This window comes from Geotrypetes seraphini, chromosome 2 (assembly GCF_902459505.1).
Source record: "Geotrypetes seraphini chromosome 2, aGeoSer1.1, whole genome shotgun sequence".
NCBI classification, from domain to species: Eukaryota; Metazoa; Chordata; class Amphibia; order Gymnophiona; family Dermophiidae; genus Geotrypetes; species Geotrypetes seraphini.
This window is the reverse complement of record NC_047085.1, coordinates 253,620,818-253,647,395: the sequence shown is the minus strand read 5'-3', so window position 1 is coordinate 253,647,395 and position 26,578 is coordinate 253,620,818. Positions and strand designations below refer to the sequence as shown.

General features: G+C 46.4%; 1 protein-coding gene across 6 annotated transcripts in view; it reads left to right on the top strand.

The window, feature by feature from the left end:
* ZC3H7B (zinc finger CCCH-type containing 7B) overlaps positions 1–26,578 on the top strand; it is a 204,980-nt gene that overhangs the window by 152,722 nt on the left and 25,680 nt on the right. For all 6 annotated transcript variants that reach the window (XM_033929400.1, XM_033929398.1, XM_033929404.1 and 3 more), the window contains one exon: positions 9,815–9,948. In XM_033929400.1, coding sequence (XP_033785291.1) covers positions 9,815–9,948 — 134 coding nt within the window. The remainder of the gene's footprint in view (positions 1–9,814; positions 9,949–26,578) is intronic.

The following is a 26,578-nucleotide window of genomic DNA, read 5'->3' as shown; positions in this document are numbered from 1 at the left end:
TTGCTTTTTGATATTGTACTGGAACTCTTGCTATTGGCTATTCAACAGGCAAAGGAGATACAGGGTATTCTTTATGCAGGTTGGGAATATAAGGTCTTTGCTTATGCAGATGATATTTTGCTTCATTTGAGGAATCCTGAATCTACCATTCCGCATTTATTAGATTTGATTGACCGATTTGGAAAATTTTCTGGATATAAAATAAATTGGAGTAAATCGGAGGTTCTTCTGCTAAATGTACACTGTCCAAAAGGATTATTTGATTCATTCCCTTTTCTTTGGAAGGAAGAGGATATAAAATATTTAGATATTTGGATTCAAAAAATACTGGAAGATACGGTGAGAGTAAATGAAAAATCTTTATTGCTGAAGGTCTCAGAAATGTGCGAGCAATGGAACCCACTACATCTGTCTTGGTGGGGGAGAGTCCAAACGGTTAAGATGATGATTTTGCCTGTGGTTTGCTACCAAATGGGTATGTTGCCAGTTTATTTTCAGGAGTCCTTTTTAAAGAAATTGAATAGTATTCTAACCAAATTTATTTGGCTGGGTAAAACTGCTCGAATTGCTTTAGTATCTTTACAAAAACCAATTGCGGAGGGTGGGGTAAATTTCCCAAATTTTTATAGGTACCATCAGGCCTATATACTGCATCAGGGTATGTATTGAATCCTTCCTGAGCTCATGGAACATCTCCTCGATTGGCTTTACTTAGAATGGCAACTTATGTCCCCATTAAGATTATCAATCACAATATACAAGGAACTGTAAACCTTGTATACATGCCTCATTCATTTAAAAATATCTCAAATTATATGATCCTCAGTGAGGCCACCTCCCCACTCAATAGATGTTCATAGTAGGCGGCTTTACACCTCCACTCGTCATTGGATCCTTATGTTTTCTTTTTATATATTTTTTAAAACTCTCTCTGGAAGAGGAAATTGGTCTGTTTCAGAATGGAGTGTTAGTTATGGGGAGTGATAACCTTGAAAAAACCAGTAGAACACATGGGTGAAACATGTCGGTTATCCCCCGTTCTGTACAATGCAACCATGAATTGAGCTGATGAAAAAGCTAAGTAAACTTTTTTTAGTCAGTATTTAAATCACATTGAATTGAATAAAAAATATAAAGTTTAAAAAAAATATATAAAAAGAAAACATAAGTGGATGAGTGGAGGTGTAAAGCCGCCTATTATGAACATCTATTGAGTGGGGAGGTGGCCTTGCTGAGGATCTTGTAATTTGAGATATTTTTGAATGAATGAGGCATGTATACAAGGTTTACAGTTCCTTGTATATTGTGATTGATTTACATTCGAGCCTTTTTCTCTAATAACCTTGTATGAGTAGTGCCTTTTAAATCTTACCCATTAAGATTGTGTCATATGGTAAGTATCAAATTACCAAGAATCTATAAGGACAATAGTATCTTATTCGCCACATGGAGCACTTTAAAATTTATTAACAACTTAACAGATATTCCAGTAGAAAAATCCACGTGTCAGTCTTTTTGGTTGAATTCCAAGATTCAAATTGGCGAGTCTAAGATCCTTTGGAAGCATTGGATGCAGGCAGGCATAGATGATGTGATATCTAATGGGAAAATGCTTGATTTTTCACGACTGCAACAATCATTCGGTATTTCAAAGTCTCAAATTTATAAGTGGTTGCAGTTGAAGCAAGCCATTCAGAAGGGGTTCCCTGATTGGCAAAATCTAAAAAATCAGTATAGCTTGCCGGTCCTATGCTTCCAGACAGATTTCCTAGGGCATCAGGTCGCCCAGTGGTATAAATTAATATCTGGTTATATGAATAAGAAACCAAAAACAAGTTTGAGAGATATTTGGAACAATGTGATTAAGCAGCAGATTTCTGCTACTCAATGGCCACAGATTTGGTGTTGGAGAATGAAATGTACAGCGTCAGCATCTATGAGACAAACCTGGTTTTTTTTTTGTAGCATAGAAGTTTTTGGACCCCTGTTAGATTACAAAAGTTAGATACAGTACTTTCCCGATATTCATGGGGGTTCCGTTCCAGGTCAGAAAATAACACGAATGACCGGGACTGCGGACCGCAAATTTGTGGGGGAGCACTGTAGTTCAAAATCTAATAGATGCTGGCACTGTCATCTCGATATAGGGTCACTAGATCATTTATTATTCTATTGTCCTTTGATACTTAACTTCTGGAGATCTATTTGGGGACATATTAATCTGATTCTGGAGACTGTGGTTCCATTATCATATGATGCGGTAATTTGTGGAATGTTGCTATCTCCTATTCCTCTAGTAGACAAACATAAAAATAGATTATTGGGTATTATGACTGGGGTGGCCATCCAAATGATTACAAAGAAATTGGAAAAATTGTGACCGTTTAAATTTTACTTTTTGGTGTCACTCGTTATGTTTATGTCACAGATATGAAAAAATGTTTTATCCCAGGACAAGCAGGCAGCATATTCTTAACGCATGGGTGACGTCACCGACGGAGCCCCGGTACGGACACTTTTAACTAGAAAGTTCTAGTTGGCCGCACCGCGCATGCGCGATTGCCTTCCCGCTCGACGGAGGAGAGCGTGGTCCCCAGTTTCTTTGTTTCCGCGGAGCGAAGAAGACGCATGTTTTTTCAACGGCCGTTAAAAACGAGTTTTCTGCCTTCCCGCTCGCGTAAAATTTTTTCGGTTTTATTCTCTTTTCTTTTCTAATTCCTTTTTTTACTTTAAAAAAAAAAAAACTCGTCGAGTTTTCTTTATTTTTCAGGCCGGCCCCGGCGGGGTCTGTTGCCACCATACAGGCCTCCGGATTCGATTTTGCAGAGGCCGTGTTTCCCTTCATGCCCCCTCAACCGGGCTTTAAGAAGTGCCAGCGGTGTGCACGCCCGATCTCTCTTACCGACCCGCACAATTGGTGCCTGCAGTGCTTGGGTCCAGAGCATCGGGCTGACACCTGCACCCGCCGTGCTACGCTTAAAAAGCGCACATTAAAAAAATAGGCAGATCCAGCAAAATATTCTGTTCGGTACCGGATCTGCCATGGAAACTGCCGCGACATCGACGGCACCTCAAAAGTCGGTACCGACGACATCGACACCACCGGATCCTTCTTCGAGGTCGCTGGGCCCAGGTAAGCTGGCTAAGAAGCCTTCCACTTCCCTAGAACGCCCTCCTGCCACGGTCGCGACGCCGACCCTTCCGGCACCGCACCGACCCCGTAAACGCTCCGCTCCGATATCGGTGAGTGCCTCGTCATCGGCCTCCTCATCGCCGGAGCGTAGAGCGGCACCTATGGTACCGAAGAAGAAAAAAGCGGTACCGGTGCCTCCCCTGGATGACCGCATCGCGGCCATACTCCAAACCCAATTACAGGAGCAGCTGCAGCAACAACTACAACAACTGTTACCGGCGTTGCTGGCCCCGCACCTTCCGGTACAGGACCGGTCCGAGCCTCGCACTGTCCCATCGGTGTCGACCCCCTTGGTACCGATTAATACTTCCATGCCGGTGTTCTCGGCTGAACCTCCTACAGTGCATACTCGTGCTGCTGCTGACCCTTCCTGGTCCCAGGAACGACACCGGTCTTCCTCTCCCGGTATCGCCTCGGTGCGCTCAGGCAAGTCTCTCTCTCAAAGACCCGCCATACCGAGCCTTCCACACCGATGTCCCGACGTGCACACCCCGACATCAGGGACCTGGACTTATGGGAAGAATCCCCGCACGGTACCGAGGAGGACGCTTCGTCGACCGACGAAGAACCCTCCATGGCTGACACCGTGTCAAATCCGGAACAGTCCTCTTTCTCCAAATTCCTTAGAGAGATGTCAGCAGCTCTTTCTATCCCCTTAGAGTCCGACTCTAAAAAGTCTCAGGCCTTTCTCGATGCCCTAGACTTTGAGCAGCGTCCCAAGGAATTTCTGAAGTTGCCTGTCCACGACATCTTACGGGAAACTTTTTATAAAAACTGGGAGAATCCCCTCACTGTTCCCGGGGGCCCTCGCAAACTGGATAGCTTGTACCGGGTCATTCCAATCCCAGGGTTTGACAAGCCTCAATTGCCCCACGAATCTCTCCTGGTGGAGTCCACCTTGAAGAAAACTCAGGGTTCCAGTGTCTATGCCTCCACCCCTCCTGGCAGAGAGGGAAAAACTATGGATAAGTTTGGTAAGCGCCTTTTCCAAAATGCAATGTTAGCCAATAGAGCAAAAAATTACACCTTCCACTTCTCCTTCTACATGAAGTATCTGGTGCAACAACTCTCTTCCTTACAAAAATACCTTCCTGAGCGTAAGGTCCCCCTCTTCCAGCAACAAATTTCCAGCCTACTCCAACTCAGAAAGTTCATGGTTCGCTCTATTTATGACTCGTTTAAGCTAACCTCTCGAGCATCTGCCATGGCTGTTGCTATGCACCGTTTGGCCTGGCTGAGAGTCTCTGACCTGGACATTAACCACCAAGACCGCCTGGCTAACGCACCTTGTCTTGGTGACAAACTCTTCGGGGAGTCCCTGGACTCGACAACCCAGAAACTCTCAGCGCACGAGACCAGGTGGGATACTCTGGTCAAACCTAAAAAGAAGACTCCACCTGCTCGCTCCTACAGACAGCAGTCTTCCTACCAGCGCAGGTTCTCGGCCAGACCTCTCAACCCGCCTCAACAGCAACCTCGCCGTCCTCGTCACCAGCATCAACCTCAGGCTCGGTCCCAGTCTCATCAACCTGCCAAGCCTCTTCCTTCCTCAAAACCATCTCAACCCTTTTGACTCATTTCTCCAGGGCATAGCCAGTCTCCCACCATCGCTGCCTCTTCCTCAGCCTATCGGAGGATGCCTCCATCTCTTCCTCAGCCGTTGGGAGGTCATCACTTCGGACCAGTGGGTCCTCAACATCATTCGCCACGGCTACTCTCTCAACTTCCAGACTCTTCCACCAGACAATCCTCCCTTAGATTCTGCTTCTCACTCCTCCCAATCCCTCCTCCTCCTGAGGGAGGTCCAATCCCTCCTTCTTCTCAATGCCATCGAAGAGGTGCCTTCAGACCAAAGGGGTCAGGGATTCTACTCCCGCTACTTCCTGGTTCCCAAGAAGACAGGAGATCTTCGGCCCATCCTCGATCTCCGGGACCTCAACAAGTGTCTGGTCAAGGAAAAGTTCAGAATGCTCTCCCTTGCCACGCTTTACCCTCTTCTCTCTCAACACGACTGGCTATGTTCCCTAGACCTCAAAGAGGCCTATACTCACATTCCAATCAATCCGGCTTCACGTCGCTACCTACGGTTTCAGATCCAACACCGTCACTATCAGTACAAAGTGCTACCCTTTGGCCTCGCATCATCGCCCAGGGTGTTCACCAAGTGCCTTATTGTGGTGGCGGCCTTCCTCAGGTCTCACAACCTCCAGGTGTTCCCCTACTTGGACGATTGGTTGGTGAAAGCACCTACGTCTCCACTTGTGCTACAAGCCACTCAACACACCATCTCTTTCCTCCATCTCCTGGGGTTCGAGATCAACTACCCCAAGTCGCACCTACTTCCCACACAGCGACTTCAGTTCATTGGCGCAGTTCTCAACACCACTCTGATGAGGGCGTTTCTCCCCTCCGACCGACAACGGACCCTGCTCCACCTCTGTCGTCAAGTGCTCCTTCATCGTTCCATCCCAGCTCGGCAGATGATGGTCCTCCTGGGCCACATGGCCTCGACGGTCCATGTGCTTCCTCTGGCGCGACTCCACCTCAGGACACCTCAATGGACTCTAGCCAACCAACGGATCCTCTTTCTCATCCCATCTCTGTGACATCGTCTCTTCAGCGAACTCTTCAATGGTGGTTGAACTCCTCCAATCTTTCCAGGGGTCTACTCTTTCATCTACCCCCTCACTCCATGATCATAACCACGGATGCTTCCCCCTATGCATGGGGAGCTCACATGGGAGATCTTCGCACCCAAGGACTCTGGACCCCTCAGGAGCGTCAACATCACATCAATTTCCTGGAACTCAGAGCCATGTTTTATGCTCTCAAGGCCTTCCAGCACCTTCTCTACCCTCAGGTTCTTCTCCTGTGCACGGACAACCAAGTCGCCATGTACTACATAAACAAGCAAGGCGCCACCGGATCACCCCTCCTCTGTCAGGAGGCCATCCGCATTTGGACCTGGGCCATGGCCCACAGTCTCTTCCTCAAGGCTGTCTACATCCAGGGCGAACAGAACTCCCTGGCCGACAATCTCAGCCGCGTCCTTCAACCTCACGAGTGGACGCTGGATCCTCCCACACTCCGCTCCATCTTTGCTCGGTGGGGCACTCCTCAGGTGGACCTCTTTGCAGCTCCTCACAACCATCAGCTGCCCCACTTCTGTTCCAGACTCTTCTCCCCGCATCGTCTGGCCCCGGATGCATTCCTGCTCAACTGGACGGATCGGTTCCTCTATGCCTTTCCTCCTCTGCCTATGATGTTGCGGACGTTATTCAAACTCCGCAGGGACAGAGCCACCATGATTCTCATCGCCCCTAGGTGGCCTCGTCAACACTGGTTCTCCCTCCTGCTCCAGCTCAGCTCCAGAGAACCCATTCCTCTTCCTGTGTTTCCTACTCTACTTACACAGCAGCATCAGTCTCTACTGCATCCCAATCTGTCCTCGCTCCACCTGACAGCTTGGTTTCTCTCGGGCTGACCTCTCCAGAGAATCTGTCTCAGCCTGTCCGTCGCATTTTGGATGTCTCCAGGAAACCGGCCACCCTCCCATGTTACCATCAGAAGTGGACCCGTTTCTCCTCTTGGTGTCTCCTACATCATCACGATCCCACCTCTTTGGCGGTGGAAACTGTACTGGACTATTTGCTCTCTCTGTCCGACGCTGGCCTCAAATCTACCTCAATCAGAGTCCACCTCAGTGCCATCACTGCATTTCATGAGCCTATCCTCTGAAAACCTCTCACGGCTCATCCCCTGGTTTCCCGATTCATGAGAGGCCTCTTCAATGTCAAACCACCTCTGAAGCCTCCTCCAGTCGTCTGGGAACTGAATGTGGTTCTATCAGCCCTCATGAAACCTCCTTTTGAGCCTCTTGCCACAACTTCGCTCAAATTTCTAACCTGGAAGGTGCTTTTCCTCATTGCCATCACCTCTGCCAGGAGGGTTAGTGAGCTACATGCACTGGTTGCCGACCCACCTTTCACTGTTTTTCACCATGACAAGGTGGTTCTGCGTACCCATCCTAAATTCCTTCCCAAGGTGGTCTCGGAATTTCACCTCAACCAGTCCATTGTGTTACCGGTCTTTTTCCCTAAGCCCCATTCTCATCCTGGGGAACAGGCGTTACACACGCTGGACTGTAAGCGTGCCCTTGCATACTACCTTGACCGTACCAGGGCTCACCGCTCGTCCTCTCAGCTCTTTTTGTCCTTCGACCCTAACCGTCTAGGTCGTCCTGTCTCTAAACGGACGCTTTCCAACTGGCTTGCTGCCTGCATTGCGTTCTGTTATGCTCGGGCCGGTCTTTCACTGGAAGGTGCTGTCACGGCCCACAGGGTCAGAGCTATGGCTGCTTCTGTGGCTTTCCTCCGTTCCACTCCCATCGAGGAAATCTACAAGGCTGCCACTTGGTCCTCAGTTCACACGTTCACTACTCACTACTGTCTGGATACCTTCTCCAGACGGGATGGACACTTCGGCCAATCTGTGTTGCATAATTTATTTTCCTAATGGCCAACCATCCCTCTTCCCTCTCTGTTAGCTTGGAGGTCACCCATGCGTTAAGAATATGCTGCCTGCTTGTCCTGGGATAAAGCACAGTTACTTACCGTAACAGGTGTTATCCAGGGTCAGCAGGCAGATATTCTTACGTCCCACCCTCCTCCCCGGGTTGGCTTCTTAGCTGGCTTATCTTAACTGGGGACCACGCTCTCCTCCGTCGAGCGGGAAGGCACTCGCACATGCGCGGTGCGGCCAACTAGAACTTTCTAGTTAAAAGTGTCCGTACCGGGGCTCCGTCGGTGACGATGCGTTAAGAATATCTGCCTGCTGTCCCTGGATAACACCTGTTACGGTAAGTAACTGTGCTTTTTAAGCAAGGTTTAAATGGATTTGGGATCCATTGACTAATTTTATTAACTCTAATCGAATGGTGTTTCCCTATACTTTTGGTTATAATTCACACATCCAGTGAGGGGGGCTGGGGGGGGAAGGAGTGAGACAGTATATTGGAATTGTTGTATTAAAAATATGAATGTAATATTAGTTGGGGGGGTTAATTATATTGAAATTGGGGGGAAGGGGGTGAAAATAATTTTCATATATTTTATTATAAGATGTAAGTGCTATTTCTCAAATATTCTGTATGTTTTATTATATGCACTGTTTTAAGTTTGAAAATGAATAAAGATTAAAAAAAAAAAAAAAAAAAAAAGTGAGTCATTCTCGAAACAATACTCATCCAAATGAGATTGGCTGAGAGTAGCGAAGGTTTGCTAAATTTGCATGTGCCCATTACTGGTGATAGCAATGGGCACATGCGCAGAATAAACGCAAAAAAAAAAAAAAAAATTGAGCTGCCAAAGTTAAGTAACTCCCTCTACACACACACACAGTGTCAGGTGATTTTGTGACATGGCAGGAGAGAGTGGACATCTCTCCTGCCGATTTTAAATTGGGGTTTTTAAAAAAAAATTTTTAATTTGCTTGGGGTGGGGGTTCTGAGCTGTCAAACCATATATTCCTGTAAAAAAGTAAGGCAATGACAGCTCAGATCTGTCAGCAAATTTTGGCCACAAATGTGACACAATGAGATTAGAGAATCGGCGATTATAGAGAATTGCTCGGAGTGCTCATTTTAATATTAATGACCTCATTGTACTACATTTGCACGGCAGTATCGGAGACTGCTAGAAAACTTGGAAAACAGCACATTAAAGGCAGGATTTAGTTTTGAGAATCTGCCCCCCTGCCCCCCCCCGTCCCTTTCCCTCTATGTGCTAAGAAGCCCATTATATATCTATAGGCTTCTTAGAATTTTAGCACACTCTAAGTTTTAGTAAAAGGGCTCCTACGTATTTATTTAAATCATTTTTATTAAAAAAAAAAAAATTCAAGGAACCAAAACAGCTTATACCATTACAGATAATTCACAGATGTAACAAAAGGTTCTTTTAAAGCAGGGGTAGGGAACTCCGGTCCTCGAGAGCCGTATTCCAGTCGGGTTTTCAGGATTTCCCCAATGAATATGCATGATATCTATTTGCATGCACTGCTTTCAATGCATATTCATTGCGGAAATCCTGAAAACTCGACTGGAATACGGCTCTCGAGGACCGGAGTTCCCTACCCCTGTTTTAATGTTATGCAACTAAACAGCATTCAATTTTTGAATTATCTGTATGTAATAAACAAACTGATAACATATGAGAGAGGCTTTGTTCCATATATCCTGCTCCCCTCCAAGTACCTAACACCCCCCTGAAATCCTCATCTAATATCTACTCCCACTCCTTACCCAATTCAATCAGTCCATAAACATCAAAGGATTGTGGACCCACAACATAATACATGTCCAATTTGCCTTACTTTCCAAGCATCATATTTGTAGCTTATTGGAAATGAGACTCCTCATTCTCAGATAAAGAGACTGTATACAGTATAGGGGTTTCAAATTGCTAGAGAACATTTCCTATGTTTAGGGCCCCTACATATTTAAGAAAAGCTGATTTGAAATGTGTTTTTAGTGAAACCCTTCCAATCCAAAATTTTATAGGCCATGGAGGTTGAAAACCATTTGTTGTTTTTCTCTTATGTCTTCCTCTCTCTCTCCTCTAGGCTTCCTCCAAAACTGCCACCCCAAGTACATTTGACCTGGACATGAAGTTTGTATGTGGTCAGTGTTGGCGGAATGGGCAGGTAGTAGAGCCAGACAAGGATCTGAAATACTGCAATGCCAAGGCCCGACACAGGTAAGGGGCTACCCAGCCCAGATTGCAGGGACAAGCATCATAGGATGTGCTAATGCCCTTCAGATGATGGTTCTAATGAGTGTACACAAGTAAAATTTATATTGGTGGTAGTGACCCAGAAAAAGAGCTGTGGGTAGACTGGAGAGTTCTAAATAAATTGAACCAAATCGGATCTAACCATACAATTCTTTCTTGACATTTAAAAAATGCTTACAAGAAAGCATGTCATACTTATTGAGACCTTAACGCTGTTAAGGTTAAAAAAAAAAAAACCCTTATCCTAATGTCTCTTCTGAAAATTAATTTCTTGACAAAGTGCATGATAGCAATTCATCTCACAAACACATACCACAATCTTTTCTCATCTGAATTTACAGAAAATGGCATCAGGTTTCTTAAAGACTTAGCATTTGTCTCATCACTTGATTCCTCAACCAGTGAAATTTAATGATATCTTGCCCCCTTTTTTTTTTTTTTCCCAAAACCAATAATACTAAAGTCCTTGGAGATGCACTATTCTATTCATACTTGAATATTTTAATCAGGGAATTTTATATAGATTGTACACAACCCTGTCTATCTTGTATATCGCCACATTAATGCTGTTAACCAAAGTGCAGTACATTAACTATGTTTACTGACTTTCAAATCCCTTCTTTATAAAGCGCCTGCTTTTATTCATAGACTATTGATTCCCCACTCTTCCCTTAGATCTCTCAGATCCACTGAACAGCATCTCCTGACTGTTCCCTCCCTAAAAACTATTAATACATGGCGCCAAACTATTTTTTCCGTTACTGCCCCCCAAATATGGAATCTACTTCCAATTCACTTGCGAGAAGAGCAGAAGTTGGATAGATTTAAGAGCAATCTAAAATGCTTTCTTTTTAAAGATGCATTTGACAACTAATAAACTATGGTTCGCTAACCAGACATTAGGTTTATATCAGGTGCTTTGATTGAGCCCTGGTTTCTAAATTCTCTGACACTTATTGCTCTTCCCTTCCCTAACGTTTTCCCCTTATATGTTCTTTACTATTTTAAATTGTATTTCTACACCTACCCCTTCCTTCAGTATCAATTAATTTTGTCCTGTCAGTCATATTTATATAATTTGTTCCCCTTTGATTATTGTAACTCAATATTTTTATCTTTTGTACATTGCTTAGAAGTCGATATAAGCGATTAATCAAATACATATTAAACTTGGAAACTTGGAACCTTGAGACTTGGGCAGGCGAGGAGAGAAAAGGAGAAGAAAGCAAACAGGAGAGGAGAGAAGAGGGGAAGAAGGCGTAGAAGGCAGGAGAGAACAAGGGGCAGCGGCGACAGGTAGCTCCACCCACCCCTGACATCATCCACCCACAGATCCGGAGCTCCCCCTTAAAAGGGAAGTGGCCAACGGCACTCAGCCATTCGGCGCTCACCTTAGCAAGAACGCCTTTATGAAGGGCCTTAAGAAGGGACAAGTCACTGCACTGAAGAAACACCAGGGAAGGACACCTACACAGGCAAGTACCACAAAGGGCAACAGGACAGACACGAACAGCAGATAAATAAATAAATACAGCAATCGCGGAGGACAAACACAACAGTCGCAGATGACATACACAACAGAAGCAGGGATAGCAGGTATATAATTAGGAGAGGGACTGCACAGTAACAGCACCAAGGGCGCTTCACGGAGCAAAAGAAAGCATATAGGGAAGAACAAGCACATAAGACCCGGGAAACAAGGAGAAGCCAGTTCAGACAACAGACTGGCAAGCGGACAGCAATGGAAGCAGCAGATAGAATCAAGATGATGAGCTACCCAGTCTTCTGCACCGTTTGTCATATGTATGACTACCTCCTCTCTGGGAGGCAGTCTTTAAATATGCACTCGATATGAGGAACTGGAGGGCCTGAAGAAGCAAGTCAGGCTACTGGAGGAGCAAGTCAGACTACTGGAGGAGATCAGAGAGGCTGAAAACTTCATGAAAGAGAGGAGCATTGAAGAAGTCAGGGAGGCGGAGAATATTATGGAAGAAAGGAACATCGAAGAAGTAGTCAGGGAGGCGGAGAACATTATGGAAGAAAGGAACATCGAAGAAGTCAGGGAGTTAGAAAAGTTAATTGATGAGGCATACAGAGAGGCTGTGGACCATCACCAACAACAGAGGAACTGCCAAGATACATCCACAGAGAGTGAGGACCACCTGGAGGACAATTACAAGAAAGGACTAGATAACACAGCAGCAGGACCTGGAAACAGCAGGGGGAATCCACAGGAAGACGAGTCCAGTGCAGGCCAACGCTGGGAGGAGGAAAGATGGAAGTGCACCGAGGACACGGACCTGCGGCTAGAGAGACAAGAGAAGATAGAGAAGACAGGAATCGTCGTGGGAGACTCCATCATCCGACAAGTTGACAGCCATATAGCGGGAGGAAGACAGGATCAACTGGTGACCTGCCTACCAGGAGCCAAGGTGGAGGATATAGTGAGCTGCATCGACAGGATCATCAACAGTGCGGAAGGGGGAGATATGGCGGTGGTGATCCATGTTGGGACAAACGATTTGAGCAACAGGAACTATAGCAGGGAAACACTGAAAGACCAGTTCCGGATGCTAGGAAGGAAGCTGAAGATCAGAATGCTGATGGTAGCGTTCTTGGAGATCTTGCCAGTACCCAAGGCCGACGGGAAGAGGCTGACAGAACTGCAAACATGGATGAGACGCTGGTGTGAGGAAGAAGGATTCTACTTCATGTGCAACTGGACGGCGTTTTGGGAGAAGAGCAAGCTATACAGGAAGGATGGACTCCACCTCAGTGGAGACGGAACGAAGCTACTTGCAAGCAACATCAAGCAAGAAATTGAGAAGTTTTTAAACTAAGAAGAAGTGGAAAGGTCGATGGTTCAGGAAATGGTATACCCAGAGGATACCGTGCAAGAAGATTGCAGGGAAGACTCACCGGATCATAGGCAAGATAGAAATTGCGACGGATCAAAAGGGACAGAAGCGAGTGAGACAGAAGGAGGAAGAAAGTGCAAGAAAGTAACAGGCCGCAAACTTAAGTGTATGTACACAAACGCAAGGAGCCTAAGGAATAAAATGGGGAAATTGGAAACTATGGCACAGAAAGATAACCTAGACATCATCGGCATCACAGAAAAATGGTGAAACGAGGACAACATCTGGGACACTGTACTACCAGGATACAAGCTATACCGCAGAGACAGAGCAGGACAAAAAGGTGGGGATATTGCCCTATACATAAAAGAGGGAATTGAGTCTAGCAGAGAGAACACGCCGGAAACGAGCAATAAGGCAGAGTCTCTATGGGCCAAAATACCGGGAACAAATAGAACGGATATGAAGATCGGCATCTACTACTGATCCCTAGGGCAGTCCGAAGAGTCTGATGGAGAAATGATGGACGAGAATGCAAGGGAGGCAAAGCAGTTATCATGGGCTACTTCAGTTATCCAGGGATAGATTGGAACTTAGACAACTCCAGCTGCAGTAGAGAGACCAAGTTCCTGGATGCTGTAGGCAATTGCTTCCTGGAACAACTTGTCATGGAAAATATGAGAGGAAATGCAAAAAGGGATGAGAATCATGGTGAGGAAGATTAGGAAGAGGATAAGCACTGTAAATACGCTAGAGCAAGCATGGTCCCTTTATAAGGACACAGTCACAGAAGCGCAAAATTTATATATACCATATATCAACAAGGGTTCCAAGAAGAAGAAGAACAAGGAACCGATGTGGCTCACTGTAGCAATGAAGGAAGCGACCAGAGACAAGAAGACTTCATTTAAGGAATGGAAAAGGACAAAATCAGATGAAAACTGGAAAAAGCACAAACATCAAAGCAAGTGCCATAAGGCATTAAGTGGGGCCAAAAGAGACTACAAAGAAAAAATAGCTAAGGAGACCAAAAACTTTAAGCCGTTCTTTCGATATATTAAGGGGAAACGACCCGCGAAGGAAGCGGTGGGGCCATTAGATGACGATGGAATAAAGGGAGTACTAAAGGAGGACAAAGCCATCGCCGACAAACTGAATACATTTTTTGCACCTGTATTTACCGAAGAGGATATATCCAATATACCAGAAGCTGACAGGCTATACACAGGAAATGAAGACGGGAAACTGACAGGGATGACGGTCAGTCTAGAAGAGGTGTGCAGACAGATTGATAGGCTTAAATCGATAAATCCCCGGGACCGGACAGCATCCACCTGAGGGTAATCAAGGAACTGAAAGGGGTTATAGCTGAACTGCTCCAATTAATAGCCAATCTGTTGATTAAATCAGGAAAGATTCTGGAAGACTGGAAACTGGTGAATGTTACGCCGATCTTCAAGAAAGGTTTGAAAGGAGATCTGGGAACTATAGACCAGTGAGTCTGACTTCGGCACCGGGAAAGATGATAGAGGTGCTGATAAAGGACTGCATCATCGATCACCTTGATGGACACAAACTGATGAGGAACAGCCAGCACGGCTTCAGCAAAGGAAGATTTGCTTGACAAACTTACTGCACTTCTTCGAAGGAGTAAATGGGCAGATAGACAAGGGTGACCCAGTCGATATCGTATATCTAGATTTTCAGAAGGCATTCAACAAGGTTCTGCATGAACGTCTACTTCGAAAAATTGCAAGCCATGGAATCGAGGGTGATATACTCACGTGGATTAAAAACTGGTTGGTGGATAAGAAACAGAGAGTGAGGGTGAATGGACAATACTCAGACTGGAAAAGCGTCACGAGTGGAGTGCCGCAGGGTTCGGTGCTCGAGCCTGTGCTCTTCAACATATTTATAAATGACCTAGAAATTGGCATGACAAGTGAGGTGATGAAATTTGTGGATGATACAAAGTTATTCAGAGTAGTGAAGACACAGAAGGATTGCGAAGACCTACAAAGAGACATAAATACGCTCGAGGAATGGGCCGTGAAATGGCAAATGATGTTCAACGTGAATAAGTGCAAGGTGATGTATGTCAGTAACAAAAATCATATGCACGAATACAGGATTTCCGGTGCTATACTTGGAGAGAGCCCCCAGGAAAGAGACTTGGGAGTACTTGTAGACAAGTCAATGAAACTGTTCGCGCAATGTGCGGTCGCGGTGAAAAGGGCAAATAGAATGCTAGGAATGATTAAGAATGGGATCACAAACAGATCTGAAAAGGTTATCATGCCATTATACTGGGCCACACTGGTCACTTTACATGAAAAAGGACATAGTACTACTTGAAAGGGTCCAGAGAAGAGCGATGAAAATAGTTAAGGGACTTGAGGGAGTTGTCGTACAACGAGAAGCAAGAGAAACTCAGCCTCTTCTCCCTTGAAAAGAGAAGACTGAGAGGGGACATGTTCGAAACATTCAAGATATTGAAGGGAATTGACTTAGTAGAGAAAGAGAGATTGTTCACCCTCTCCAAGGTAAAGAGAACGAGAGGGCACTCACTAAAGTTAGAAGGGAAAAGATTCTGTACAAACGTAAGGAAGTTCTTCTTCACCCAGAGTGGTAGAAATCTGGAATGCTCTTCCAGAAGCTGTTATAGGGGAAGGTTGGATAAGTTCCTACTGGAACAGAACATACGCAGGTAAGGTTAGACTCAAATAGGGCACTGGTCTTTGACCTAAGGGCCACTGTGTGAGCGGACTGCTGGGCACGATGGACCACTGGTCTGACCCAGCAGCAGCAAATCTTATGTTCTTATGATGTTCTAATATTTTTGTCAGTAAAATGTTTACATTCTTATTAGAGAGCTGCACAGGAACGGGGCTGATGGGCTTCCCCCTGGGTCCATGAGGATCCCGCGGGGATGGAGGCACCTCTTGCGAGGCTTCCATGGGTGTGTTCTCTTGATCATCCAAACAGCACCTCTTTCTTCCTGCCTTCCAGCTGCACTTGCCATCCAGCCATCCAAGTAAGCCTCCTTCCTGCCGCAGGCAGCATTTCCTGCATGCTGCCCACAGCTGACATGGAAGCCTTCCCTCTGACGTAAGAGCTGACATCAGAGGGAAGGCTTCTGGGTCAGCCACATGTAGCGTGTGGGAACCGCATTCCGCAGCTTTGTGAAGAAGCAAGTGCGTCTGGAAGGCAGGAAGATGGCCTACCTGGATGGCTCTGGTACACACACTCCGGGGGGGGGGGGGGCATGAACTTGGGACAGTGAAAGGAGGGAATGCCTACCTTTCACAAAGCTGCGATTCTATAAACGGCACCTTTAGGTGAGTGACACATGGTCGGCGGATGTTTTTTAGGTGAATGACAACAACGGCGCTGTTTATAGAATCTGGCCCTAAGCGTAAACTTTTGTGCACAAGTTTATAGAATTAGGGTGCTAGTGTATAGTTTCTGTAGGGGGTGGCCGTTCATGAGACAGGTTTATTTTTTGGTTTTTGTTATGAGTTTTGCAATTACCATGACAATAATGAACCTCACTCCTAAGACAGGGGTATATGGAATAAGATCTCAGCCTCTCAAATTTATTGCTATTTCTCAAGGAAGTATTTGGATCATTCCAAAGAGAGCTTTCTTCTGGCGTTCATAGGATATAATGTGAAGACAGCTTATCATAGTGGGCTTGAAAATTCCTATTAATCAAACCCATGGCACCCAAAACAGTGAAAAATATTTCTGTAGTCCTCTGCCATATTTTCTTGGTCTCCAACTGCATTTCTTGGTTCTTGAAGATCTCTCTCTCTTTCTCTCTCTCTCTCTCTTTTTCTCTCTTTCTTTCTCTCTTTTTCTCTTTCTCTCTCTCTCTCTCTCTCTCATTGATTCATAGAATAATCCCTTGGCAAATAGTTTCTATAGCAGTAAGGAAAGGGAAGTGTTCAAACAGATCTCTATGGTAATATAAATTGGACTATTAAAAAATCAGTTTACCGTAATTATTTCATTGGATATGAATGTCTTGTGGCTTAAACTATAATTTTTTTTTCTTTTGCAAAGAAGTTTGCTCCTCTTCATTCATCCACCCACGTCTTTCTTGGTTTTCAGAACACAAAATGCTGAGCAATTGCAAAGTTTCTTCTTGTAGGTCTGCTGCCAAAATTCACAAAAGCTCTTGCTGCCAATTTTTTAAAACCCATAGTTCACCATAAATTCTGCCCTTCCTTTAACAGCATTTTCTGTTCAGAAAACTTAAGAAAGAGGTGGGTGGATGAATGAAGAGGCGTTTAATGTACAGGAGGCGAGTCTTTTCAAATGAAGGAAAGCTCTGGAATGAGGGCATAGGATGAAGTTAAGAGGTGACAGGCTCAGAAGTAAGCTAAGGAAATACTTTTACAGAAAGGGTGGTAGACATGTGGAATAGGCTCCCTGTAGAGGTGGTGGAGACAGACTGTGGCTGAATTCAAGAAAGCTGTGGGACAGGCATGTGGGATCTCTTATGGAGAGGGAGGAGGAGAGAGTGGATGCTGCGGATAGGCAGACTGGATGGGCCATTTGGCCTTTCTAAGAGGAATGAGAGTTCTCATAGAGATCATAGTTACTTCTTCCTCTGCCCCTCCCCAGAATCACGATGGGCTTCTTTGCAAAAAACAAAACCAAACCTGAAATTGTTCAGAAATCCTACACATCAATTCATGGCTTATGTATTTGCTACCTTGTTTCCACGAAAATAAGCCCTAGCATGATTTTTGGGGTAGGTCTTAATATAAGCCCTACCCCAAAAATAAGCCCTAGTTGAAGCGCTGGATTCGCAGGCAGCAGCGCTCCCTCTCCCCCCGCGCACCCTCTCCCGCCGATCCTTCCATCTCTCCCTCCCCTTGCCGACTGTGAGACCGACATACCATTACCTTCTTCCAAACGGTAGTGTTGCAGCAGCAATCTAAACACGCTGCTTCATGCCTTCTCCCGCTGGGGCATTTCTCTGTTGCATCACTGATGGTGTCATCAGCAAAGCCCCGGCGGTAGAAGGCCCGAAACAGCCCGTTTAGATTGCTGCTGCGGTGTTGCCGTTTGGAAGAAGATAATGGTATGTCGGTCTCGCGGTCAGCATGGGGATGGAGAGCTGAAAGGGGCGGCGGTGATTCGGCTGCGTGGCAGGTGGGGGGGATAGAAAGATGCTGTGGGTTTGTGATTGGGCATTGTTTCCCCGAAAATAAGACCTAGTGGATTTTTTTCAGCCCAAAATTAACATAAGACAGTGTCTTATTTGGGGGGAAACATGGTATTTTCTAGCTCTTAGTTTGTCTTGCGCTGCTTAAATTAATGAAAAAGGGGAGAAGTAAAGTGGGGCCGCTGAAGTACTGGACTGTAATAAATCTCTGCCCTAGAAATTGTTAACAATTACAAAGTTGTGCTAGGCTGGTATATCAGCGATTCTTTTTCTCCCCCCTCAGGCGTTTGTTGTTTGTATTTCTGGGTGTATGCCTGTATACAGACACAGCCTGCTGTTTCTCCAATTTGTCTGAGTGAAAGGCAGAGAAACAGTCTCTAAACAAGTTTGGTTGTCATGCTATCTGCTAGAAAAAAAAACCCCGTGAGGGACTTGTTCACACTGTGCATTCTTCTTATTAGGGTTCCCACATGGGGACAACCATTTTCTCTACCACATTGTGCATGTTTTCTACTGGGTCCCCACTTGGAGGAAGCCATGTTTCTGTGACATATTCCCAGCCACACGGATGACGGCTTCTGGTGATGTCATCCATATGGTAGATAAGAGATAAGGATGGCAACCGATACTCCCTGTGGATACCCATGAAAGCCACCATCTTGGGTACATCATCAAAGTGGGCAGAGTTAAAGGTGTTTTATGATGATTTGGGGCATCACTGATAACCATTTGCTGTGATACCAAAGAGGCAAAGAGTGACTGGGATAGGTGGGTAAGGCAGAACTTGATGCCAGAAGTGAAATCTGATTGGCTGATTTTATCTTTCACATTATGCATGATGAAAGCTGTATAACTACTAAGGTGGTGGCTCTTTGAGTAATTTCAAGCCTCAGTTTAGAGACCTGCAAAACCAAGATAAATTATCTAGCAAGAAAGAAATTGAAATTGTTATACAGATAATACATTAAAGCAGTGTCTCTCAAACCTCTGTGAAGCAGCACCCAAACAGTTTTACCAGATACGATCCTCAATCTATGAGGGATTGTAAAAAAAAAAGTTTCCGCACTTTTTAGTTTTTAAACACTATTAAATATCTCAAAAGCAAATCACATCACAGTTCCACATAATCACCCTGTTGCCTGACTGACTAGTCACATGACATTCCACGACATGCTCTCTTACCACTTCTCCCGCCCCAACCATTTCCTGCAAAAATATGAAAGTGCAGAAACTTGTAACTCAAGTTTCAAATTTATTTAAAAAATTGTTATACCACCTAATCAGACTTCTAAACAGTGTACATCAATTAAAAGAGCATTTCATAAGGTACATTTAAAATAAAATAACAACATCACTCGGGGAAGTTAGTACGACAGTGGAGTTAGCTGGATGAACTGTAACAAAAGGAAAGAGGGGTAGAACTACAATCTTAAAAGAATAGAACAGAGAAGGGACAAGCAAGAGGAAGGGGAAAGGGCGTTTTAGGGAAGCATTGAATTGCCCTTAAAAGGACAATTGTAGTCCAAAGGCGTCACTGAACAGAAAAGTTTTCAATTTGGATTTATAATAATTTAGAGTTGTTTCTTCTCTTAGATAGTTTGGTGTGGAGTTCCAGAGAGAGAGGGGGCAGTAACTGAAAAGATGTTAGATCGCATGGTGTTAATGTGCCTTAGAGATGGAATGGTAAGGAGGTTTTGTGTGACTGGATGAAGGGATTTGAGCGGAGCATATGGTGCGAAACCTTGTAATTGCAAAGGTGGGGAAAGAATGCTCCCTTCTAGCCCAGGCCTCTGCTTTAGACACTTATACCCATTGTATGGTGGTTTGTTTGTTTTTTGGATGTGTGTGTGCAGTAGGTGGAAAATTTTGATACGCCGTTCAGTATGTGGGTTCCCCCCTTATGGGGCTCATTTGGGATCAGGAGTTATCGTGATTGTATATGTACATGCTTAATATACTGCCTTTTGTGAAAAACAAACTGAAGCGGTTTATGTTAAAAAAAAATAAAAAATCTAAAAGTACAATAAAACAGAGGGGTGAAAGGAATGCCAAATAATGACAGCAAAGAGCATAATCATACTGAACAAAAACAAGGAGAAGGGAAACAGAAAATAGAGCATACATCTTAGATGGCTGCCAATGTTTTCATATACAGTATAATCTCGTTATAACGGACTCGCTTAGAACGGAACCTAGCCTAGAGTGGACGAGGTCCGCTGGTCCCGGCCGTGTGCCATTATAAACGTACAGAAAATCATCGCATATAACGGATTTTTGGATATAACGGACAACCAATTTGGTCCCCAGAGCCGCTTTTAGCTGTAGTTTGTTCAGCTATAACAGACATGCAGGCTTCGCCTACAAGGCACATGGCGTGCCGGCGATATAGTATCAAAATGCAGCCCAGAAGAAAATGACAGAGTATTTTTCTTTCCACCACAGTATGACATAATGCTTTAGAACATCTTTTAGTGTTCTGGTTTTGCAATCATTTCGTGCCATACCAATGTTTTGCTGAGTTTTGTTCTTGATGTTGCTGATATGCTTGTGCAGTGACTGTTGTTCATCGATTGAACGTTGTTTCAAGTTGACCTAAATAATGTTGTTGTTGACTTCCGGTGACGTCATCACCCTGAATGGCGGGTTAGAGCCGGAGCTCTGATCCTCGAGCGAACGTTCCCCCGATCAGGAGCAGGCAAGCCGCGGTAGCGAGCGGGGCACCCGGTGAGCTGTGCGAGTGCAGCTGAGCGGCTTCGGAATATGCCGTCTAAAAAGAAACCCGACGAAGGGAGACCGCACGAGAAGGCGCCAGAAAAGAGCGGCCTGCGCCAGTCGCGCGGAGCCTCGTGCGCGTCCCAGCGTGAGTCCGGGGAGAGCGGGTCCGATGAAGAGTCGGAGAGGGGGTCTTCTCCGAGACTGCGGAGAATGGATTCCTCTTCCGCAGCTGTGACTAAAGCAGACCTCCAGCAATGGGTCTGCGACATTAAGCAGGAAGTTGCTGGTGTCAAAGGGAAAATCCGGGACGCAGTGAAGGAAATCAAGAGGGACATAGCCGACCTCATGGGGAGAGTGGAGGAGACTGAAAGGAGAATGGGGGAGCAGGAGGAGGTGGTACAAAATTTGAGTGGGGCATTTGAGGCAGCCCAAAAGGACTGGCAGGACTGTTACCACCGGGTGGAGGATTTGGAAAACCGGTCCCGCCGGAATAATGTCCGCATCCGCGGTGTACCAGAATCGGCGAATTATGCAGATGCAGTGAAGGTGGTGCAGGAGATATATCACTCTCTCTTCTCCCTGGCTGACGACGGCGGAGAGCCCAGTGGGGTCTTGAAAATGGACCGGGCTCATCGCACACTGGGACCCAAGCGAGATGACTATCCAAGGGACATTATTGCATGTCTCCACAATTATGCAGACAAGGAGCGGATGGTGCGCAAGGCCCGTGATCTGGGGTCGTTTGAGTGGAAGACCAATAAAGTGGAGGTGTTTCAGGACCTTTCTGCTATTACTTTGCAACGCAGGAGAGAGTTTCGCCCGATCGTGATGATCCTGAAGCAGAACAACCTCAGATATAGATGGCTGTTCCCCTTTGGGCTCCTTCTCACTATTAACGGTGTCCATAAGAAAGTGACCACTGTAGCGGAGGCTGGCAAACTGTTGCGGAAGGAGGGGATCCTTACTGGAGAGGTTCTGATGTCGGACCGGCAAGGGACCCAGCAGTCAGAGAAATTTCGCTGGAGAGAGCGTGTGACCAGGTCCCGAAAGCCGGGTGCTGGTGGTCGAGAGGTGGAGGAACCATGTGGAAGAAGCGGAGCTGGACCTTCCAATGGCACTGGCGAGTGAGCAGTGGCAAGTGAACAATGGCGGATCCTGCTTGGCTGCACTTGGACAATTGGGACTGTCAATGCCTTGACTGGGCAGATGTGAGGCTGGGACTGAGTGGGGGGTTGGATGTGAGGGGTTTTCTTCATGGGGGTGAGTGTGAGAGGGTGCCTATGGGAGTGGGACTGAGGATGAATGCTTGTTGGGGGGCTGGGGAGGGGAGGGGGAATGGATGAGGGGTTCATGAGCTGGGGGGGGGGGTCACCCGGAGTCATGGAAGGGCTGAGGAGCAGGTGGATATGGGTAGGGTTGGGAGGGGGGTGGGGCTGGTGGGGGGTGGGGATAGGGGGATGGGTAGGTGACAGCATGGGCTTTTGGATCTGGAGTGGGGGGAAGGGGAAGAGGGGTGCAGGGTGTGGGGTAGGATTCTTGGGTCATGGGACCTGATTCTTTGAGATTGGGCAGTTTTAACGTTAAGGGCCTCAATATGCCACGTAAACGCCAGCTTTTGTTGAAGGAGTTGAAAAGGCTGCGTATTGATATCAGCTTCATTCAGGAAACTCATTTTGTGCGCCCTGGGGAGAAGCTGGTACAATATAGAGAATATCCGGGAAGGGTCTGGGCCTCTAATAGGACAGAAAGGAAAAAGGCAGGGGTGGGCATTTTGTTTGCTAAACGTCTTAAGATCGTGCCTGAACGGGAATGGAGGGATGAGAGGGGGCGCTGGGTGATTTGGGTGGGGCAGATAAATGGGGAGGTAGTCACGCTGGTGAATTTATATGCCCCGAATTCTAAACAGGGTTCTTTTTTCGATGAGGTATTGGCCAAGGTACTGCAGGTTAAGAAGGGGTCGGTGATTGTGGGAGGGGATTTTAATTTAGTTATGAATCCCAGGTGGGACTCTACGGGGGTTGGAGGGGACCGGCTTAAGTCCGATAGGAAACGCCTTAGACACTTGGTTGACGTACTCAATATTGTAGATGGGTGGAGATCTCAGCATTGCCTGGATAAAGATTATACATACTACTCCCCTGTTCATGGGGTCTATACTAGAATTGACATGCTATATCTGGATAAGGGATGGGGGGGTAGACTACTGGGGTCCTCCATTGGGGACATTGGCTGGTCAGATCATGCTCCCATTTGGATGGATGTGCGATGGGGAGCTTCGAGAGTAGGGGATCACTACTGGAGATTGAATGATAGTTTATTGAAAGATCCGCAGATGGTCCGCAAGGTGGAGCAGGTTATTGAGACTTTTTGGAGCATAATAATGTTGATTCCTACTCTCCGATAACAATATGGGAAAGTTTGAAGGCCGTACTGCGGGGGGAGCTTATTTCTATGGCCGCTCATAAAAAGAGGCTTCAATTGCAAAAGGAACGGAGTCTGAGAGAGACTTTACGTCAACTGGTAGATCAACATAAGAGGGGCCAGGGGGGAGCTCCCCTTGGGCTTCGGATAAGGGAAGTTCGGGCGGAATTGGGGAAGATGGAGGATGAGGAGATTCAATTCAATCTTGAACGTCTTCGTTTAAGGTTCTTTGAATCTGGTAATAGAGCGGGGAAATTGCTGGCTCATCGTCTGCGCCTGCAGCAGACGCAGTCTAATATTATGGCTATTAAGGATGGCTCGGGACAAACATTGACAGCTGAGGGGGCTATTCATGCACGATTTCGTGAATTCTATCAGCAGCTTTATACGCCAGAGAGTCAGGGGTCGGGGGAAGAAATTGGGAAGTATCTTCAGGATTTGGGCTTGGCATCCCTTACGGCCTGTGAAGCGCAGGGGCTGGATGAGGACATTACGTTGGAGGAGGTACATAATGTGATTAGACAATTGAGACCGGGGAAATCACCGGGCTTAGATGGGTTCACGGGGTTGTTTTACAAGAAGATGTCTACATTGGTGGCTCCATTGTTGGTGCGTTTATACAATAATGTGAGAGAGGGAGCCCAATTGCCCTTTTATATGCGGCTGGCTGGGATCACGATTTTACCAAAGCCAGGGAAGGATGCCACTCAGTGTGGGAGCTACAGGCCTATCTCACTGTTGGGTATTGATACCAAAATTCTGGCTCGAGTGCTGGCTGATCGTTTATCCCCTCACATGCCGACACTTATTCACCCAGATCAGGTGGGATTCATAGGGGGAAGGCAGGCGGCAGATGGAATCCGCAAAGTCTTGAACTTGATTTGGCAGGCCCGACGCAGTGGAGGTCCTTGGGTAGCAGTGGCGGTGGATGCCGAGAAGGCCTTTGACCGCGTGGATTGGCGTTTTATGGAGGCAGTTCTTCACCATGTAGGTCTGGGGGCCAGATATGTGTCTTGGATTCTGTCTTTGTATAACGGACCTCTGGCGTGTGTGAAAATTAATGGGGTATACTCTGCTCCTTTTGAGCTCAGGCGGGGAACGAGACAGGGTTGTCCGCTCTCACCTTTGCTTTTTGCTTTGGTGATTGAGCCTCTTGCGCAAAAGATCCGACTAGCCTCTGGGGTGAAGGGCGTACGGGTTCAAGGGGGTGAGCATAAATTGTCCTTATTTGCTGACGATATTTTAGCAATTGTGGAGGGCTCGGCGGAGTCCCTTAGATCCCTTCAGGATCTTATGACAGACTATGGGGCTTTATCAGGCTTTAAAGCCAATATGACAAAAACGGAGATACTTAATATATCGGTCCCGATAGTGGATATTCCGTGTATTCAGAGGGTGGTGCCCTTTCGGTGGGTTAAGGGCCCTATACGATATCTGGGTATTCAGTTGGGGGTGGATTGGACATCCCTATTTCAGCTTAACTATATTCCTTTGGTAGCATCCCTAGCTAGGGATATGGATCGGTGGGCCTCATTATATGTGTCTTGGATGGGGCGCATGGAGGTTATTAGGATGTTGGTACTGCCGAAGTTCTTATATTTTTTTCAGGTTTTGCCTATTGAGGTCCCTAGACAGTATCTTCTCCGATGGCAGCGGAACCTTTTACGATTCGTGTGGGGAGGTAGACGACCCAGGGTGGCTCAATGGGCCATGTTCAAGTTTAAAGCGGAAGGGGGTCTGGGACTCCCCCATTTGGAGCATTACTACCGCGCGGCTCAACTCCGAGCGGGAGTGGAGTGGCATGCGCCATCTTTGAAGTTGTGGGTGCAGGTAGAGCAGGGAGTTTTGAGTGGCTCGGGAGGGGCTCGTACCCTAGGGTCGCTTATGTGGGGGGACTTGGGGGCACGGGAGTTGGGAAGCATTTCTAACCCGTTTACTAATTGGACAATGAGGGTGTGGAAGGGAGAGGCTGGCAAACTCTTGGGTCGTAGTAAGGGGTTGCATCATTTACCATTGTGCACTGCCTCTGATTTCGTACCGGGCAGAGATGGGGGGATATTTGTGCGGTGGGCAAGGAAAGGGTTGCAGTACTTTGGCCAATTTATAGAGGGAGAGTCCATTTGTGCTTTTCCAGAGATCCAAAAGCTTTATCAGCTTGATTCTAAGGACCTCTTCCCGTATCTACAAGTGAAAAGTTATTTGCAGAAGGCTAAAAGGGAAGATGTTGCAGCTTATAGCTGTTCTGACTTTGAGCAGCTTTTGGGGTCCCCAGTGCGTAGAGGTTGCATTTCGCTGCTGTATAAATGGGTGCATCAGGATAAAGACCGGAAGCCTCCGTATTTACTGGCTTGGGAAGGGGACTTGGGGCAGGTGTTTGAGGCATCTCTGTGGGAAACTATTTCGTATAGGATACATCATTTAGCTGTAGCCCCTATGTTGGTGGAGAATGCGCTTAAAATGCTGGTGCGCTGGTATCTCACCCCAGTGACTCTGAGCAGGATGTCCGCTACGGGCACAGACTTCTGTTGGAGGGGATGTGGGCAGCGGGGAACATTCTTTCATATGTGGTGGAGTTGCCCCTCCATTCAAGACTTCTGGAGCCAGGTGTTTAAGTATGTGGGGGCTCTCCTTCAAGTGCCTCTCGCGAAAAGAGCTGAGGTGGCTTTGTTGGGGTTTCCCTCTGGAGGGGTAGATGACACCCAGGATAGATTGGTGCGCTTGGCTTTTACAGCGGCTAGGCTGACTGTGGCTCAACACTGGCGCAGTACTGCTTCACCTACTTTGGCTCTGGTGCGAGAGAAATTGGGATGGGTGTGTGAGAAATATCGGCTCTCGGCCCTGTTGACTAGAAAATGGCAGCAATATCACGATATTTGGGGGAGATACCTGGCAATGGAGGGTTTGGGGATGAATAGTTCTGTTGTCAGCTGAGTTATTGGCTTCGGCCGGATGGGTTTTGTGGGGGGGTGTCTTCTTGGGGTTCTTATTGGGGTCTGTGACCTTTGGTCCACTTCTTTTCTGATTTTTCTACTTTTCCTCACGTTGGGGTGTAATTGTGCCTATTGGTGGTGTTCTTGGGTTTTTGGGGGGAGCAGGGTGCTGTCACTAGGGGGGGAGGGGGGGAGGGGGTGGGGGGGTGACATCAGGAGATTTGTTGATCTGCAGATTGCCTGCCTGTATTGTTGTTGGATATTCCTGATGTTTTGCTGTGCTGTTTTTCTCTTGTCATAAATAAACAGTTACAAAAAAAAAAAAAATAATGTTGTTGTTTTTTTTAAAATGCAACTCTGGATATAATGGACCATTTTTCCAGGTCCCTTGAAGTCCGTTATAACGAGATTATACTGTATTGCGCAAGTATTGTATGGCTCCTCTGTAACCCAGGAGCAAAGACAAAGCATTCTAAGCAGCCAACTCTGTGGAT